The 19,712-nt window shown below is 41.8% G+C and overlaps 1 protein-coding gene across 2 annotated transcripts; it reads right to left on the bottom strand.

Moving 5' to 3' along the window:
* Positions 1 to 3,733: 3,733 nt before the first annotated feature.
* On the bottom strand, positions 3,734 to 18,819 carry KCNG4 (potassium voltage-gated channel modifier subfamily G member 4). 2 transcript variants are annotated; one of them, XM_042877199.1, is made up of 2 exons: positions 18,070 to 18,819; positions 3,734 to 4,670 (listed from the first exon to the last, which is right to left on the bottom strand). In XM_042877199.1, exons 1-2 carry the CDS (start codon positions 18,817 to 18,819, stop codon positions 3,885 to 3,887), a joined length of 1,536 nt encoding a protein of 511 aa, XP_042733133.1. In that variant the 3' UTR covers positions 3,734 to 3,884. The 2 variants fall into 2 exon arrangements, 1 of the variants encoding a protein (XP_042733133.1); XR_006180226.1 differs by lacking the exon at positions 3,734 to 4,670 and adding an exon at positions 15,566 to 15,602 and having other exon boundaries at positions 18,070 to 18,132.
* Between the last annotated feature and the right edge of the window lie 893 nt (positions 18,820 to 19,712).

Genomic DNA, 19,712 nt, shown 5'->3' with positions numbered 1-19,712 from the left:
GATTTTTGAGACTTAGTTTCTATTGCAAGTAAGATGATAAAGACAGAGACAAGCAAAACACCTCAGTTCTTCCTCTTTTCCTTGACATTACAATTTTAGTTATCCAGGAAAGAAGCAGAGAACCCTGGAGTGTTAGGATTCCGTGTAACATTGTAAACTAAGAACTGAAAGTTCTTACTGAGGTTTCACTTTACCATGAGACTGACAATTCATCATTCACAGGAATGAAAACTTTCTGATGTTCTTGCAGGGAATGTGCTGTGCATTTCATTGACCTTCTAGATTTTCACTGTTATTTATAGATAACAAAAGTCCTAGGGGGGATGGGAGAAAGGCTACAATCTTTGATTTGGAATAAAACCAGAGGGAATATAGTCAATATAATTTTTATTGACAGATATGCTTAATGGTTTATAACTACCAAAGAAATTAAGTAATTAGCTGTACTGTTTGGGTATGTTTGAAATCAAGAATATATATATATTGACAAAAAACCCACCCACCTTAGCTCAGCTCTAATTTATGCATAGGATATGCAGTGTAGGAGTAAATTATAGAATAATTCACTTAAATAATGTATTATTCTCTCCAATTAATTTGTGACTTAAATAATAAACCTGATATCTGAAATATGTATGAATACTAGTGACTGGCTGCAAACTGCACATTGCTCAGGACAGTTAGAAATCAGCCTGCAGCAGACCCAAGAGTAGGCCGAGAAATACTGAACCTATGAAAGTAATGGGACTTCCCTGCCAAAATAACATTTCCATTTTTGTATAATCCCTTGCTACCAGAGAAACTGATGAAAGTCAAACCCAGCTGGAAAGTAGCTGGGAGGTAGAAATGCCGCAGTGAACGTTTGGAACAATTTGCAGAATCCCTTAAGGCAGAGCGAGGTCAAAGCAGAGGTCTTATTCCCTCAGTACTGCTTCAACATCATAGAACACTTGCAATTATTTTGTGATCAAACCCCATTGATTGTGTTTTGGTCTCAAGCCAGACTGCAAATTGGAAGGGTCCTGTACTGCATTTTCATGTGATCCTGTCCCTCTGCTTGCTGATTTGCAGAAGAGGATATCTACTGATTTCCCCAAAGAAAACCTTATCACTGGGAGTTTTGTGGGTCCTTCACTGCACAGCAGAGATGTTGATGTATCAGAGTACCAACGAGAATGTTAACGAGGGCTGTAATGCATTGGGGAGAACTGAAGAATGTGGCTCACATTGGATAACAAGTGCTGGTCCTCTGCATCTGCTGGGATTTGGATTCGGGGAAGAGGCTCTGAACTAAGAGAGGCTGGATGCCAGGCACCTAAACTGCTCTTTTAATTAAGTCTAGTTATGAAATGATATGTACTTGGCAACAACAATATCTGCTAATTGTAACTACTTGTTCTGAATTTGTTTCTCAGTTGAATTACACAGGAACTAAATGTTCCCCTCGACATATTTTTTCCCTCCCTAATAACACAATGAATCACGAAGGATATTTTCTATGAAAGCTGCTTCTGGCCTGGCCCAGCTATCAGGAGAAATTCAGTTACATGTGGGCATGTATGGCATGGTGCTGATTGTGGCAAAAATACCAGCACTTGCTTCACTGTTAAATATTGGTGATATTCTTCTCTTTTGTTTCTTTTCTTTGAAGGTTGGAGTGCTGTGGTCTTGGGGGCAGAATTCTGCCCATAAACACTCACAGAACCTGTTGGACATTTGGGTGGTAGGGCATTTGTGCAGTAAAAGCCCCTGTATTTTTCCAGCTATCTGTGTGCTAAGAGAAATGTGCCTGGGTTAACTCTCTGTGGGACCGTGTTGAACTGACTCCTGAACTAGCAAGAAAACTGTTAATTAAGAAAAGTAAATCAATTCTATTACCTAACTGCTTGTATTTCCGAAGAGCGGGTCGGTGCTTCAGGGGATAAATGTCTTTCAGGGCTGTTCTGCAGCAGGGTATGTAACTCTCACAGGAATCACTGAGCAGCAGCAAGCACTGCCTCAGACATGGGGTGTGATGGGCATTGTGGCAGTGTGCAGTGGCTGTTCATAAGGAGCTGGAATGGTGGTAAGGAAATACAGAGTCAAATGCAGGTGGCATTGCAGACCCTGGAGGTCTGGGTCGTGGTACACATCAGGGAGGAGTTGGTCTGATTTCCTGTCTGAGTAGTCCTGCTACAGAGAATTGCTGGCAAAATTAAAAGTTAAGCAAGAAAATAAAATGTAAAAATCAGGTGGATTTATGCATGAAACAGAGGGAATTCCCCGCTGTGTGGCAAATATAAATTCCTGCCATCTAGTATTAACTTGCTCCAGTTGTACTGGAACATCCCATCCATAATGCACTAGAGTTTCTCTGCTTTAGATCAGAGTCAATAGCAGGATAAACCCAGGAGATTAATGAGTCACATGATCCAAACTGTGCCAACAACTGTGTTTTTCTGCACTTAAGCTATAAAGCACATTGAGGGGAGCCTCTGAAAACTGAAGCTCCCTAATGCCTCCATGGAGTTGCATAACTGCTGCTGTCTGTGTGTGCGTCCGTGTGGGGCACTGCAGGATCCCCTGGGATGTGAGCTGCTCTGCCTGAGAATGGCACGGGCTGAGAATGGAGCCCAAGGGTCACTTCATGAAGCCTTGCTCCATGACAATGTCATGGCACTGTGGTAGGATTTAAGAAATGGAAAAATAAAAGCCGAAAATCAGATTGAAAAATTAATTTAGGCCTTGATTCATCTCGGTACTTAAATACGTGCCTGATGTCCAGTGAGTCAAGGCTCTGCACATCTGCTTACAAACCAAGGACTCGTGAGCTGATGTTTGTGCAGACTTGACCTTGTCTTGGTGGAAGTTTCCACTAACTGCATTCACAGCTTCTAAAAGGTTGAATAATAGAAGATCATCTGGAATATCCCATGAAGTAGTATTTTTGACTTCTGTATAGTCCTGCTGTTTTCTTCTGGCTAAACCTGGATCTGCCAAGAGGGACATCTCCCATTTACATTAGGAAATCACTCCCACTGCCTTTAGCAATCATTCCTCTCATTTTTTGCCATTTATACCTTTGAATACTTCTAAGCTCTTGTTATTTTCAACAACATTTTTTTCTGGGAAAGCCATCAGCATTCAACAACAACAAAACACCATCTCACATGTTCAATAAGTTTTTTTATTATTTTTTTTAAATAAGTATACGAAAAAAGTTCGAAAAGTTCTCCTGTCTAGTATGAAATGTTTACAGTTCTCAGACTGCAATTGCATTTCAAGCAAATTCTCTTGCAAACACGATGTATCTTACAACAGCAGTGCAATTTGTTGTTTAGAGACAGATCATCTGACTACAGGCAAACTTGGAAAGCTTTCACATGTAGAGCTTTTATTTTAGCTTATTAGTGGTCTTAGATAGAGAACTCTGATTTATTGAGGCTTCTAAAGTATGCCTGGATGATGAGCATTGTATAAATAACACGGGTGTGTAGCCCTGAAAAAATCCTTCCTAATGCTTGGCTCAAGGTGTTGCAAAGAACATCAGAAACTCAAAGGCAAATAAAATAACAAATGTCTTTGTGCCAACAGAAGCTGTTTAGTTTGCTCTGCATTCAATATTAGGTATTCAGCAAGATACGTAACTGGCAGAGACAAAGCTGAATCTTATCATTAGTCCTATTGAATGAATATTTGTTAATGAATAAGCTTTTGACTTTTGACATTCTCAAAACCTCCACCTCTGCCGTGATGTGCTGGAGCCAGCTGCATTGGCTTGTGCTGCGTTGTTATACATCTCCTGGCAGAGAAAAATAGCGGCGTAACGTATTTTGTTGCTTTGCTTTGTGTGTTATGTTGACATACACGTGTATCCTATTCTTGGGAAAGCTTTCGAGCTAGGCTTACTTCCCTGTGTAAATGTATTTGATGGGTGATACTGGCTCCTCCAGGATCAAGCTGTCTGTCTCATTGAAGGTGTCACTTTCACCAGAATGATTGGCATTTTTAACTCGGTTCATCCGAGACTGCAGGCGTTCATGTTCCTTCCTCAGCTCCGAGTAGGAATGGGAGAAAGTGTGGAATATTGATGTTGCAGGAAAGGACATGATGAGAATGCCACTGAGGATGCTGCTCAGAGCCACCATCTGACCTGGGACGCTCCGTGGCACCATGTCTCCGTACCCCACGGTGGTCATGGAGATGATGGCCCACCAGTAGGAGGCAGGTATGCTCGTGAATTCCAATACCTTGCCGGATTCGTTCTCGGCAAGATAAACCAAAGGAGAAAACAGAGTGACAGCCACGCATAGGAAGAGTAGGAGCAGGCCGAATTCTCGTGTGCACCTGCGAACGGTGAGGCCCAAGGTCTGCAGGCCCAAGGAGTGCCGGGCAAGGCGCATGACATACAAGATCCTCAAGGCACGTAAAACACGTAGCACCAACCCAACCTTCTCCAAATAAGTGTTGCTGCTTGGCCTGTCATCCGTTTCACTTGAGTCATCCTCTGCCAAGATGAGGGAAACATAATAGGGTGAAATAGCCAAGAAATCAATGATGTTTAGGGGCCCTTTGAAGAACTGACACTTGCTCCTTGCTTGAATGAATCGGAGGCAGAACTCCAGAGAAAACCAAGCCACGCAGATGGTCTCTATGACGAAGATGTAATAGCACTTCTGGGAACACTCACCCTGACACACACAAAGAAAGGAGAATTAAATAAAAGAACAGTTTGCAAACCAGCATATAAAACATTAGAGGAGCAGAAATGTTTATCAATTCAAGTCACCAGTATCAGAAATAACCAAATCCCAGCTAGCAGGTAGCTGTTTTTCAATGGCATTTGGGGGGTACTAAGCACATGAAATGTCCAGGTGAGCAGACGTACTGCGTGCTTGTTTTATTTGCTTCTTCGAAATGAATGAAGCTCTTCTGTGAGTCTGAGAAAGGCTCAACTTTCCCTAAAGTCTGCACACACAGCCGTAAGTTCCACATCAGTCCAACTTCCAGCTCTCAAAAAACGTATATTTGAACTTGACTGATTTATAAGTCTGCACAAAAATTAGTGTGTCTTCAAAAGAAAGATTAATGCTTGAATGTCTGCAAACTTCTGGTACTGTTTAATGCGTGGTGCTTTTGCAAATGTTATATACTCTGGTGCAATTAAAAGTGGCTCAGTTATTCATTAAGTCATCTGGATCCTTGGCTCAGTTACATCATATACAAATCATGTTTCTTTCTATATGAACAAATACTGTATAGCTCCAATCTGGAAGAAAATAAATACCCCTCCAGTAGGCAAAACGTGCCTTGAAGACTCCTCTCCCTGTATTAAGACCCCATGCTGTGAGCAGTGCTTTCCCTGGTTTTGTTATCAGAGGAATTGCTTTTTACTTCCTCGCAATCACTTTTTTTTGTTTTTAATTTTCCTGAGCTTAAAAAATGAAATTGCTTTTGGTTGGTTGCAGTGAAATGAGGAGGAAAATGTAAATTAATTCCTGATTATTTTGGTAAACAAGAGAATACAGGAGCAGTTCCTGAGACAGTATTATCCATTCTCAGCCACATTTCACAAGCAGTATTGATTACAAGCTCTGCGGGAAACACATACCCCTATTACTAATTAAACTTGTCCCAGTGTTCAGTTACACTCTGCATTACAATGTGATGTTTTTGGAGAGCATCCCTTTGCGTTGAATTACAGCTTGGGAGAGAGCAGCTCTCTTTGTTCAGGAATTGTTTATATCCTGTAGCTCTGGCATTCTCACATGTTACGATCATAGGCTGAGACTCCTCAAAGAAAACTGTGATGCACCCTGTATGTTATTGTTATTACTGTTGTTATTTTACCTGGCTTAGCCTTAGAACAGCGTAGCTCTGTAGCACTCCTTGGGGATTTCCATCTTTCTGCACAGTAGAATGTCAAAATCATAATTTTTCACTTAAAAATAATCTCAGAGACTCAGTCCTGCTACAGTTATGTGTGGGTGATGAGGTTTAGCCCTGTTTGAAGCCATTGCCCTGACAGAGCCCGGAGTGCTGAGCTGTTCGCGTTGTTGCTGACTTGGCTTGATAAGATTGCCTGTGATCAGCAGTTGTGCTATGAGGTGCTCACTTTGGCTCAGCTCTGAGTTGCTCGTACAGTGCAGCCTGCACTCTGCACACACCCACCTCTGGTCACACTACTGAATTATTCATCGTTACCATCAAGATTTATTGTACCTTTTGTTAACTGGGCTGAATTTCCACTACATCTGCTACTTATCCACCTTTACACATCTACAGAGACACTGCTTTCAGATCATTGTGTAGCTTTCCCTATTCCTTCCTTTGAAAATGCAAGAAAAAAATTGTTTGCTGGGAATTTTAACTGTTAAGATCTAGGACTAAATCTAGATCTGAACTAAACATGCACTGTCACAGTGCGGCATGGTAAGAGCTGGTTAGGAGCTTTATTCTCTCCATCCTCAGTTATTTATGTACAGAGAAGGCAATTTGTGCAATCAGCTTCCCAAAGGCATGTTTGTTTTTCAGCAGAACATCCTTCAAAGCAAATTTTTCATGAACATTGATGTGCATTTTATTTTCCTTTTGTGCACAGTTGTGGATGTAAAGGATGATGAGTTCTCCCCTGTTAGCATGCTTTGTCTTTTTTATATGCTTTGCAAAAGACACTTGAGAAGTATATATGTAGAAGTATATGATTCAAATCATCTGTTGGTCTCTTTTTCTGCTGAGGAAACCAGGAGTTACAGTACAGTATCACAGTCTCTGACACTAATGCTGTGAATTCTTGGCTTCGTGGTTTTTTGGTTGCTTTTTTGTGTGGTTTTTTTTTTGGAAGATGGAAGAAGAAACATATGTTTGCTTCAGAAATGCCTACATGGTATGAAGGCACGCTGCAAAACCAGCCCTGTTTATTTCAGAGGGAACTGATTTATCCATGCAGTACAGTAGTTCTATATGGAAGTAACTCATTCAAGCACTGTAAATAACACAGCTGGGCTATCATCTCCCACCAGCACTATTTCACTCCATTACACAATGTAGCCATACCATTAGTTAATCTCTATACAACATCTGACACAAACGTTTCATACCTCGGCCTCTCTATTGTCAAAGTCTGGAAAGAGAGTGGAAGACCCAGGGTCTGTAGGATTTGATGAGAACAGGCTCACCGATGTCACACTGAGAGATAAATTTTATCCAGTATACTTGTATGAGAATACCTGCATTTATTACGTGTTACGTGTGAGATGGTTTATATGGAATATCCCTAACACGAGTCATTTTGAAGATTCTTGATCCTTTTGAATATCCCATTCAGAAGTAGCAAATATTGGGACAGTAAGACGGGGAGATATACTAAATACCAAGGCCAATTTCTGTTTCTCTGGTATTTTGGATAATTTCAGACCTCAGAGTGCTCTATGTTCCATTTTATTGTCCAAAAAGCTGGTGGAATAACACAGTGATTTCAGCTACCATATTCTTTCCAAAATACTTGTACTTGTGTGTCAGTGGTAGATCTCACGTTTGCAGTTGTTGCCAGCTTCCCTTCGGATGTCAACTCCTTCCAGTGAACTGTCAACTTGCAGGCCGAATATTCTGATCCATGAGGGGTGTTTTGCATAAATGGCCAATAAGGGAGTTTCTGTGGCACAACAGTTTCTATATCTCACCTCCCACTGAACAAAGCAAACGTATTTGGGAAATTCTCGTATCAGTGACTGCAAAGCAGAACAAGAACATTCCTCTGTTTCTCTAAGCATTAACCAGAGCAGAATTGTGGGCTATTATTTTCATATCAAATTTATCACCGACTTCTTTCTTCTTCTGTATCATGGTGTAGTAGAACTTACAAAAGCTCCAGACTAATGCAGCGCTGACCATGAGTGTGAGGGAAAGATGAGCTTTTATTTATAACTGGACACAAATTGTTTTGGGGTAGGATTTTTCAACACAACCTGAGATGCTTTGCACTATTGTAGCATCAGCCAGCACTGACTGTCACGGACTCTGATGGGAGATCAGTTAGAACAAAGCTAGCAGTCTGAGTATCCAACGCTTTATACATCCTGCAGATTTACTTCTGAACAATGCAAGAATTTATCAGGATTTATGGAACATGTCTCCAGCTGAAATTCTACAACGTATGGCATAAATGTAATAAAAAGAGTGCCTGGTATTGATCATTCGTATGAAAAGAACATTAGGTTCAGCAATGAAGGACACAATGATTTGTATGTAACAAGCTATATATCGAGCCTGATGGCTGAAATATTGAATGATTTCTTAGATTTATAAACCACCTCAAAGAGGTAAAGTGGCCATTTCAAAGTTCTTTAGCACCCAAGATAATAAGCAATTCATGGTTCCTTTTCATTATTGCTTTCTGCTGTATAAGGTAATGGTTCATTTTTTTTGGGCTCTATTATGTACTGGGATGTTTATAATAATACAGTGAAAATGCTCATTTTAGGATGCTTTTACTAAAGCCTCTTTAGATATGAAAGAAAAAAAAAGGCTGATAATAAAAAGTAAGAATAGTTGTGCTGAGTCTCATCAGCCCAGTGCCCATCCTGACAGCCTGAGAAACAAAAGCTTAAGCAAAATGGATCTTTGTAGAAACAGTGAGAGAAAGTACTATTACTAACGGTGGAGAACATCGGGGTTCCAGAAAGCTTTACTGCAGCCTTCATGCAGTGCCTTCTTTTGATAGGATCAGAGGTTCAGGAATTCAGCACCCTCTGATGCCAGGGTGGTGCGTGGCATTTAAATCTCAATTGCACAGGTGACTTTACAGGAGTGAAATTTATTCCCCAACTGTGAATTCAAGTTAAATAAGCTTGAGATATGTGCCACTCACTAGATAAGATAAATAATATAAATTTCCAGCCAATTGCCCTCTTAGTTGACCAGGAAACATTAGTTACAGCATAATGACATCTAGGACAGTAAATAAAACCAGATCTCAAAATTATGCAGCACTATCATATTTTACAACAGACATAAATCTCGTCTTGTGAAAATAATGTCTGTACATGCACCAATAATGGTAGCAGTGCCCAGACAGAGTGGCATTGCTCCCTTGTGGAATAAATGCCTCGTCCATCCACCTTGGTTTTCAGATGCATTGTACTTGGTTGCACTTTATAGACAAGAAAAAAGAGTTATTACTATAAACTCATTTATATATAACTAGATGAGAGCTGTTCTCATGCCCTCAGGACCTGCTCTGCACTGGCCATTTGTGACCCACTTGGTTGCAATCTGAAGCATCTTATAATTAAAATATGCTAGGGAAAACCTGTTCTGAATCATGACCTGATCACCAATTAATTTCCTACCACTGAAGATATACCTCAGTACCTTCTGAAGTGGATGTTTACCCTTTAATCCACTGCAAGGTATTTTTAAATAAATGCTGAAGCAAATACAAAGCAGTGAGAATGTATATTGTGGACACTGCACCTCACCAGTATTGGTTGGAACAGATCCATTCTTTGTAGTCCTCTGTAGAGCACCATGGAAATGAATGGCGTGATGTAGATTGTGAGGTAATGGCTGCCAGCTTACCAGCAAGCAGTATTTGGTAGGTTTCTGAACAGCAGTGTTGTGCACCCAACTGCTTATGTTGTGGCCGTGGTACCAACTTTCTGCCCTTCCCGTGGATGACTCCCAGTGGAAGTCCATTGGCAACATTCTGAACCTGTTTTCCATAGTGTGTAATTTGGGATTTTCCACAGCATATAAAAGAGTGCTGCCTGAGATAAAGAAAAGGCAAACCTGCAGCATTGCTCGTGATCTCCCTTCTATGCTTGCCAGTTAATGCAGTTAATGATGATGTTAGTGATTTTATGTGTTTCTTGTCTCACACTGTCCATTTCCTAGTTAAGTGCCCCAAGTTGCACCAGTGCTTGTAGAGCACTTGGCCAATAAGCACTGCTAGGTCAATATATGGATTATTTCAGAATCACATCATCCCTGCAGAGAGTAATGCTTTCAAACTTCATATAGGAAATCAACGTCTACATCAGCAATGTGTGCATGTGTTGGTTATCCAGCATACTTCTGAGAAAGGCAAGTAACATTACTTATGAAGCTGGGCTGATAAAAGTCCTTGAGCTGAATTAGGAGTCATGGTTGAATCACTGTGTGCAAATGTTGTTCTTTGTGGGATGCCTTTATGGAAAGCAGCTGGCTTACCATCATAAAGCAAATAAGCAATGGACAGAAAGGGTCTGAACCTCTTCCCAGTTGGATCTACCCTAATGTAGTGATTGCTTCAGAGTGAAGGCAGTTTTGGTGTTCAGTCACCCAGAAAACATTAAACAGTCACTCAAAATGGAGCAGGGAAGGAGCTCAGTAAAGCAATATACATGACTCTTCTAATTCAGACTTCTAGTGGAGCCTGAAAGGAGTGTCCTTAAATACTGGTTGGCAGGACCTGGTCCTGCTTAGCACTCTGCATTTGCAGGACAAGCTGCCAGAACGTCATCTTTCACACCAGGAATGCCTGGCAGCATTACTGATGCAAGGTCACAATCCACATCTGCTGAACTTAGCCTGGTGTGTCCAAATGTTATTTCCCACATTCAGATAAGCCAGTTACCACTCAGATCTTTCTGTCTGATCCACACGCCGTATGGCAGACAGTGGCCAGTGTCCATTGAAATGGCAGCAGATGGATCCAGGCTACCAGCCTGCCTTCTGCTGACGTGTGCAGCTGACAGCTACCCAGTGCTTAGCAGGGAGGCTGATCCCAGCCAGACTGCTCCTGGGGCTGCCCACACAGCCCATGCAGAGCAAAACACAGCCCTGGATGTGGAGGATTTAGAAGTAAAACTTGCAGGAACTTTCCTCTCTAAGCCCAAGGTTGACTTATTTCCTGGGCACGGTGCTGTCTTCCAGCCTTCTGCACTTCTCAAGGTTACAGATGGGCACTGCATCCTGATCTGGATCTTGTCCCCAGAGAATGCCCTCTGCATGAAAAAAATGCAAGCTAATGTGATAGTGAAAAAGCAAGCTTCAGTTCTTGCTATTGCCTGCCCACGGACTCAGGAGTGAGTCTACAAGTCTGGAGAGTGGTTAAGGTGGAGCAAAACACCTTTGTGTAGCTCTTTGTGCAGCTGAGACACTGAACCATCTCCCAGGTGTTCTTATCCCTCTCTGCAGCATTTTTACCATTTCTTTTGGCAGTAAAGTGATAATTCAGTCAGGAAGTCTTGTACCAGTCTGTGTTCCCTGCCTACCTGGAGCCGTGGGATCCAGCTGCAGTGCTGCAGGTACTGCTGAATCACTGCGACCGCATTGCTGCTATTATTTGAATAATTAAACTCCGTGCTGCTGAATCAAATGATGGTCAGGGAAAACTTGAAAAGCCCGTGTGATGGATCGCTCCAGTACTGGGATTTATAGTTAGAGACAGATGCAATAAAATCAAAAGGTTTACTGCCTGCTGAGAGAGAGACTGTAACCTGATTTACAGGATGATAAGCTGGTTAAAGGAGTGCTGTGTATTCTGATCACAGAACAATTTTCCACTTACTTTGCTTTATGAGTAAGAAACTTGGACTTATGAAAACAATTACTAAACCTGGTACATTTGAGGAAACTAAACTAATAGTGGGATTATATGAATGTGGACATTACAAGAACGTAGGGAAGGGGAAATCATCTCTATACCCAGCACAGGTTATCTCATCTGGGGAGTAAATGTAACTAAAATAAAATATTTCAATTAACTTTTATGCTTGGGTTCTTTATTCTGCAAACATTGTAAGAATCAATCTGAAGCATTTCAATCTGATTGGTGAGCCCAGACCATTTTATTAGGAGGGAGATGTGGAGGCATTATCTTTTATTTTTTTTCTCTAGTAGAAAATTTAGCAGACTTCGTTTTGTAACTGTGAGGAACAGTACAGTCAGAATGACAAGGTGTCTATATGGGACTTAGGAGAAAGACTCAATTTCCAGTTTTACTTCTGATGATAGCTTTAGCCCTATTACTATTCCTTCTCACTTCTTCCCTCGCTGCATTGCAAGTTCTTTGCAGCAGTCTGTCTGTCTCTGTACCTGTGTACAGGCATTGAACTTGTTATAAATACTCATGCTAACAGGAGGAGCTGACACTGCAGGAATAAGTACAACATATGCAGTTCACAGCTCTGGTGCTGTGAAATTAATGATTAGATCTGCTCAAACATCTCCAGAACTAAAATACCCGATTCTAATTTGACTGCAGCAGTAAGAGAAACTTCTAAAGAATGTGCAAATTTGGGTGGTTGTTTGTTTTTAATATTTGCTGCGTTACTCCTATGAACTTGGAGGATGCATTGATTTCAGATAGCATGTTCCAATGGCAGAGGTCCTTGGCTGCAGAAGGAAATATCCAGTTCCCCAAAGAAGGCATTTATTAAATAGTCATCTGTGCTGAACCTCCCGAGATGACTTTAGTGGAGAAAGCAAACAGGTTTTTTCCCATTGTAGCTATCGCAAACTTGAAAGCAGGAAAAGGAATTGTGATCCCCAGTGAGAAGCACATGTGCTGTCCCACATTGCATTTGGGTGACAGCCCACTGCAGAGCAGCTGGAGCTGCTGGGTGTCCCCCCAGGATAGCGTGCAAGCTGGGAGTCCCATGGCTGTTGAGATACAGCCAAAGCTGGACGAAATTAAGGCGAACTAATAATGTCAGATTGTGCCTTCCAAACATTGGACCTTGAACTGGCAGAGCCAGCTTTTAAAAACCACTCACTGAAATGGAGTGTCCAGAGTTTCCAAAGAAAATCATTCTGTGTGGCAGTGATGGTATACTGACACAGGTGTTCAGTAGCATCCACCCCACAGGTGCCCATTGGTTGTGTAGAGCAGGGCTTCAGCAAGGTAAACTTCACTAATGGGGGACGTATTAGATTTAATGCTCTATTTTGTCCCAGGTGATACCGAGTCATTTCCATATACTGATAAATTTACAGATAGACATGGACATGTACTTTTCTGATTTTACACTTTTAAATGAGTATTTTAAGTGTTTCTGAAAGCCAGAACTTTATTAATTTTTTGGCTACAGAGCAAGTCATTCCGGGCCATGCTTTGTGTGATTTATGCCTTGCATTAGAAGATGCATTTGACCATAGAGTTACTGACAAATACCCTTCTTTGCACATATTCTCTGAATAGTGCCCAGCTTTATTAATAGTACTCTGAACTGCTACTCATTGAAAAAGATATTACTCAGCAAAAATCCTTTTACCCTGGCTAATCAGCTAGAAAATTCTTTTTTGATCAATGCTTAGCCCCTGTTATTTAAAAGCTATGCAATTGGTAGCCAGGGGTATCTGTCAAAACGCAGCTGTCTCATCCAATTTACCACAGGTGATTGTTTTTACCAGTTGGCCAAATTACACTTTGACAGAGAGTCTTGTCTCTGCAGACTGTGAGCAGTAGGACTGGGTTTGTACACCTCTATGTGACATTCTCCATAAGGATTATTATCTTCTCCAGTCACTCCCAAGTCCTTCAAGTTTTCCTTTAATAAATGCACTGAGGAGATTTAATTTTATTTGCAGGTTATGGGCAGGGCTGGAGCATTTTGCTCTAATGTCTTCACAGTGGATTTAATAGCTTGAACACTGAGGCTCTGTCTCATACGTGTCTATCTTCACACTGAGCATATCTTCACACTGACAGAAATTTGCATGCTTTAACCAGTTAACTAAAGTTTGTGTTTAACCAAACTCAGTGTGATTTTTTATAATTACCCCATTTAGCCCAGGTGATAGTAACCCTCATGAAGCAAATATCTTGTCTGGTTTCCTTTGTCTCCCCGGGAAGTCCTTGCCTTTTCTCCTATAAAGTTCTGAAACTCTACTTTTACAGAAAATGTGTTTCTCAACAGTTTCCTCTGGGGTCTGAGCCAGGTAGGTACAGTGATACAGACAGCGATGTCAGACACTGAAAAACATACAACGGGGCCTCCAGAAACATGGCACAGAATGAAGAACAAATAATAAAATATGGTTCCATTTATTATATAGCTGCTCTTTGTTGCTTGCCTGTTCCCCCCCCCCCCTTTTTTTTTTTTCATGTTTTCTGGATTCTCAGTGTAATCAGTGACTAAAAGCATGTCGTTTAAAATGAATTAGAGTTCTACATAATCAAATGATCGCAGGAACTGGAACTTCAGAAAATGAATATACTTAGGTCCAAGATAAAATCATGAGGTCTGACGATGCTGGTTGCATCGCATGTCGGTTCTGTTTCATTAGGTTATCTGTGCAGTACAGAAAGCACTTACAAGCTTCTCAAGATCAGTTATGGGCAAACACAAAAATTAGTAGTAATGATGTCTGACCCCTCATTTATCACTGGAGAACAGAGGATAGATGTTTTCTTCTCTCTCAGCTGGGGCCATAGGACATCACGTCAGTGTGACCCATTGGGAGCTTCTGCACCAGGAGAAAAGCTGTGGTTGTACCGTGCTGAGGTACAGCTAATGGGAATGTCTGGGGGTTCTTCTTTCCTTTCTTTCACTGACCCTAATTTGCTTATCTTTCCTGAGGAAAAGACCTTGCTGCACCTTTTCTGCTGAGTCATTTCTCCAGAGAAAGCTGATTTCTGCGACTCATTAAAAGAAATCTCCTCCAAAAGAAAATCCCAAGGGTGCTTCAAAGCACAGTCCTGTCTGAGCCCTTCTGTGCTGGTTTTGTTCCATATTTCACAGGTGTAATGATGTTTTTTTTCCCTTTGGATTATCTGTGCTGAGCAATGCCTACTTCATTTGCACCTCCTGGATCCTGGCTGTACCTCTTGCATGGGACTGACTTTTGGGGAGACTTTAGCCGTGACTCTGATGAGCTCATCTTAATTCCTTCATTGGAAGAGAATTTCAGCTCTCATCCTAAATACAGTCTGTGATTCAGCTCAGTGCTTCTCTCATGCTGCCAGCAATACCTGTTTGGATCAATAACAGTGACAGTTCCTCACTCCCAAGTATGATTTCTTGTCTACCCCCACACTCACATCTGCCTTGATTACTACATTTTGGTGATGCCGTATTTGCTTCCTTACTGAAGACAGTTTGCTTTCCCTTAAGAATGGACACAAATACATAGATAAAGCTGTGTGGCATCCGTTTCATGGTCAGACTCAGACCTGAGATAGAGCCTCACAGATTTACCCTTGGACTTTTCCCAAACTTTTGGCCTCCTTCGCTTGGGGCCGTTCCCTCTGGGCTGGGATTCACATCGGGCACTCACACGATACGGAACTGTTTGCTCTTCTATCTGCTTTTTCTTCCTGTTCCTAATGCCGTTTGAATATTCTGGCAGATGTGCACGGTGTCAGTTCCAGTGCCTCGTTCTTTATTTGACTTTGGGCTGCGCTCTGATCTGTCAGCCAGCCCCCGCCCTGCGCTCCCCATGCGGATGGCTCCATCCCTCCCTCTGGTTGCCAGGGTGATGGGCTTCCCCGGTGCAGATGCTCCTGCCTTGGCTCCTTGCCATCCCTCTCCCAGAGACCGGAGTTCTCACTTTCCCTCGGATGGTGAGGATTCCTGTTTGCTCTCCTGCCTGCCGAGGCAGCTTTTCTTCCTTCTGAACAAGCCCTGGCTTTGCACCTGCTAAAAGAACGAGTGATTTCATGTGCCTGCGTCAGCCTCTGAGTGAAATGGAAGTCACCTTGTATTATTTTTTCCTTTTCTTTTTCTTTTTTTTTTCATTTGAATCTGATCCTCCTTGTGCTGGAACCCAGGCAGTTCTCATCCTCTTAGTGTGACAACTGTGATGATTGGAAAAAGGAACCCCGAGTGGTACAAACGCACCAGAGGTAAAGCCTTTCTTGCTTGTATTTCAGAATGGATACATTCCATTTCCAGTGTTGGTGACATTGGAATACAGATCCTTACAATACCTCTAAGCACCTTTATGCATAGAGCTTTAGTCAAACTTCAGCTCAGAAATGAATAAACCTCAGAATGGGACATCTTTAGATTCAGGGGTGAAATTACACGTTGTTCAGAAACTTTTTTGGAGGAGTTTGACTGTTTCTGTTGCTAGGCAAAAGGGAATCATGGGATTTTTAAATTCAGCCCACAGAACCAAAATTTGAGGTGTTGCATGCCTGCCCCAGGTTGCTGGTGCACGTCCTCATGCTGGAGTCGCTTTCAGAGGTCGGTCAGTGACCAGGTTTAAGTAACAAACCTCCATGCAGATGTGCAGTTTCCCTGGGAGTCACAACTGGGAAGTGGGCTTTTTCATCAGTTAAGCTCTGCGAGTGGTTTGCATTCCTGTTGCTAAAATGCTGTTCTGAAATCCCAGTAGGAAAATGCAGGCTAAGAATTTGGAGATAGAAAATATTTGGTAGTTCATATTCTGCTTTTCCACAGGGTGTGAGCAGTATGTCTCACATACTCCCCTGTGCTTCCTCTGGCATAATTTTAAATGGTTCAAATAACCAGGCTTTCAATACTGTGCTCTGTGCTTCTGCGGCTCCACAAAGAGGTGCACTGTTCTAATGCCTTCAGTGTAAACTGTGAGATGTTTGCAACTATTGGGATAAATCTATGCCTTGGACCAAGCTCAGCCTTTGTGCTCTGCCCTGCACTTCAAGCACTCTCACTTTACAGCTTGTTTCAGTCCAGTCTGTTTGTTTTTAAAGTAGTGATACGGATGCAGGTCTCTGGGAAGTAAAGTTATCTGTGCTTTATAGAGGGTCCATGGAAAGCAGCAATACTTCAGTGACCAGATACCCTTACAAACCTGAAAATCCTTCCCTTTCTAAAACACAGAGAATTAGCTTTAAAAGCACACAACTTGTTACTTGGTGCTGAGATCTGAAATAACATGTGCTTCTTTTTCATGGCAAGTATTCACAAAAGCTTTTTCTGCAGCGGTTGGAAAACGACAACAAAATCCATCAGGCAACTTCCATTAACAAAGTTAGCACAAAGCACTTCCCAGAGCAGGGCTTGTAATGTTTTTACATCTAACTCTAAGAAGGATGTGCTCTCTTTAAAGTGTTTCCTTGGAAGAAGCACTGGAGCAGGGTATCAGTTTTCTCTGCCAAGAGTAATAGCTGTGGAGAGCTGCGAGAGCACCAGACTTACTGCTGAAAGTTAGTAGTCTTCTTATGCAAATACAGGTTAATCAGTCCTCAGTTTCATTGAAAGACATCACATATCATAACATATCCTTGCTGTGGCTGTGCTGCCTTGAATTACTGCTTGAGCAATAAAGTAGGCACATATTTTTGCGTGGTGCATACCGTAATGTGCTATAAATGTGAAAATGTCTTTATTCATCAGTGCAGAATACTTTTGGGATGTCTTATCTTGCTGGGCAGGGAGTTTATTTTCTCACCACTTTCAGAAGGACAGTTTGCTAATGAAGTGAAGGATTAATTAAACGGATTAGTCAAAGCTATCTGATAAATTTGGGCGTTACTGCATCTGAAATAACTTTAGATTTTACTTTCCTCCATGTTATAATTGGAATAACAGATCTTTGCAGTGCTGAAATACAACAGTATTATAGAAAAGATCCTTCATGTATGATACAGGCTTGGACAGTTTGCCCTGAATTACTGCAGCTGACCCTTCTAAAAGGGTCTGTATGTGGTTAGAAGTTCAGCTGGTATTTGATATTAGTGCTGCATGTTATAGAAAGTATTTCTTTTGCTGTTGTGGACTGATTGCTTATAACCAAAGAGTAAAGTGTGCTGAAAACTCCTCAGTGTGAGCCGGAGAGTCTCAGTGTAACAAGTTTATGACTTATGCTAGCAACTGCTTTTTGAGAAGGGAACCCAATGCTATGTGAGAGTTCTGTCCAGAAATACGTTCTTGTAGTTTAGCTCACAGTTAGTAAATTATTTTGTTGAAATTATTGTTAATTGAACATCCTTTTGAAACTGACAGAAGTACTTTCAGCTATTACTGCACTTTCTGTTGTAGAAAATTCCATTTCAGAGCAGTTTCAGACCTCATCACTATGGATTTTCTGTATCTGTTTTGTCTTTTTAAGGATGCATACCTAGCAAAGCAGACACACTTTAAATTCTACATTCAGATCAGTTAAAGAGGACTTACTTACCCTGTCTTCTTCAGCTCTTAAATCCGGCATTGTGCTAACGCAAAGGCTTACAGCTGTGGTGGCCACAAAGAGGATGGACAGACAAGCAAAGACTTTGCCTGGGAGTCCCGACTGAGGATTTTCTACCATATCTCTGAGTCTGTTCATAAACTGCCCAAATTTGGTCTTCTCATCCAGGACACATGCAGCTTCTTTGCTCCTCCGGAGCTCCTCTTCTTTCCGTACCTCAGCCAGCTCCTGCAGTTTCTGAAATAATTTTCGAAAGCAGCAGTTCTCCAGGTTGGATTCCTCAATCCCCCAGTATCTCAGCTCCTCCTGGAAAGACAAGGCACACATGTCTCTTAAGAGCATCAGCTTCCCTGCTGCTAGAAAGCTGACAATCATCCCAAAAGCATTGGGGTTCCTGTCAAAGAAGAACTCACGGGTGTCTTCATCGTAATCATCACACAGCTGAATAATTTCTTCGTAGCTGCTGCAAAACTTAAGTTTGCTCAGTCTGGTCAGGGGAAATTCATCTAAAGTGCTCCAGGGTAGCAGGTATTTGATGCCTCCAACATTTATCATAATTTCTGTCTTTAGATCGACTGCAGAGGCTTGATCAGGGCGGTAAATCCTCCTGGCTCTTTGGTAATGGACCCCTTTGACAGAAGGAGTTTCAACGGAGACAGGAAAGAAATGGCTCAAGGAATTACAAGAAGCGTAGCTAATGTTACTATAGTCTTGGTCGCTGCCTCCAGAGAGAATAGGCATCTCTAAGAGTTCTCACTGGGACATCCGAAATGGCATCAGACCGGGGTTATCTGCCAGCCAAAAGATGCGTGAGGAAGGAGAAAACATAGTAGAGGTTACTGCAAGAGAAAGGGTGCTTTGGGTACTTCCCTAAACCACCAATTTAATGAGTGTTTGTAAGTAAAAGTCACCCCTGTGCCTCCTCCTGAAATCTGCAGCCTGTGAATGCAATTTGCTTTGCAGCCTCATTGGTTGTCTGGCAACACACAGGCACAGAGGAGAGCTAAAGCCTCGTTCATAATTATCACAAAGGGTCGGACGCCTGCAAATCCAAGCCAGAGCAGATCAGCCTCTGCTCTAAAATATCTCAGTCGTTGCTGGATTGTTCATTTTCCAGCAGCTGCCTCATGGCTCTCTAATTTCTGTAAACCCTTGAATACACACTAACTTAACTAAGCTGCTTAATAGTTACTAGAGTGGTCAATTACCTGCCATCAGCTGGATGCAAAGTTCTTAATTGCTTTAACTCGAATGCTCAGATTCTAATTCCTGTTTTCTTCACTGCTCGCCTGTTTTGCCTGCCTTGCAGAGCCATGGCAAGGATTAACTAGTACATGTTTGTTCAATGCTCTACGAGTAAACTGCTTTCTAAATGACAAGTATTCTTATCAGCTCGGTCTCACGTCACTGCAAATTACTGAGAAAATACAGGGAGCATTCACCCATCCTGTAGAAAACTTTGTTACAAGGACAGAAAGAAAACTACCAGCTCAGAGAGAAAAGCAATTGAAAGACACCCCCCTTCCCTTCCTTCTCTCAGGAACAAATCCCTGTTTTTGTTCATATTCTCCAAAGATTCACAGGAATTCATTACTCCAAGGCAGCAAACTACAAAAATCGCAAGGAAACTTCCC

This window comes from Lagopus leucura, unplaced genomic scaffold (assembly GCF_019238085.1).
Source record: "Lagopus leucura isolate 7727_CA_CO unplaced genomic scaffold, USGS_WTPT01 Super-Scaffold_100017, whole genome shotgun sequence".
Classification (NCBI taxonomy): Eukaryota; Metazoa; Chordata; class Aves; order Galliformes; family Phasianidae; genus Lagopus; species Lagopus leucura.
This window is presented reverse-complemented; position numbering and strand designations above follow the sequence as displayed.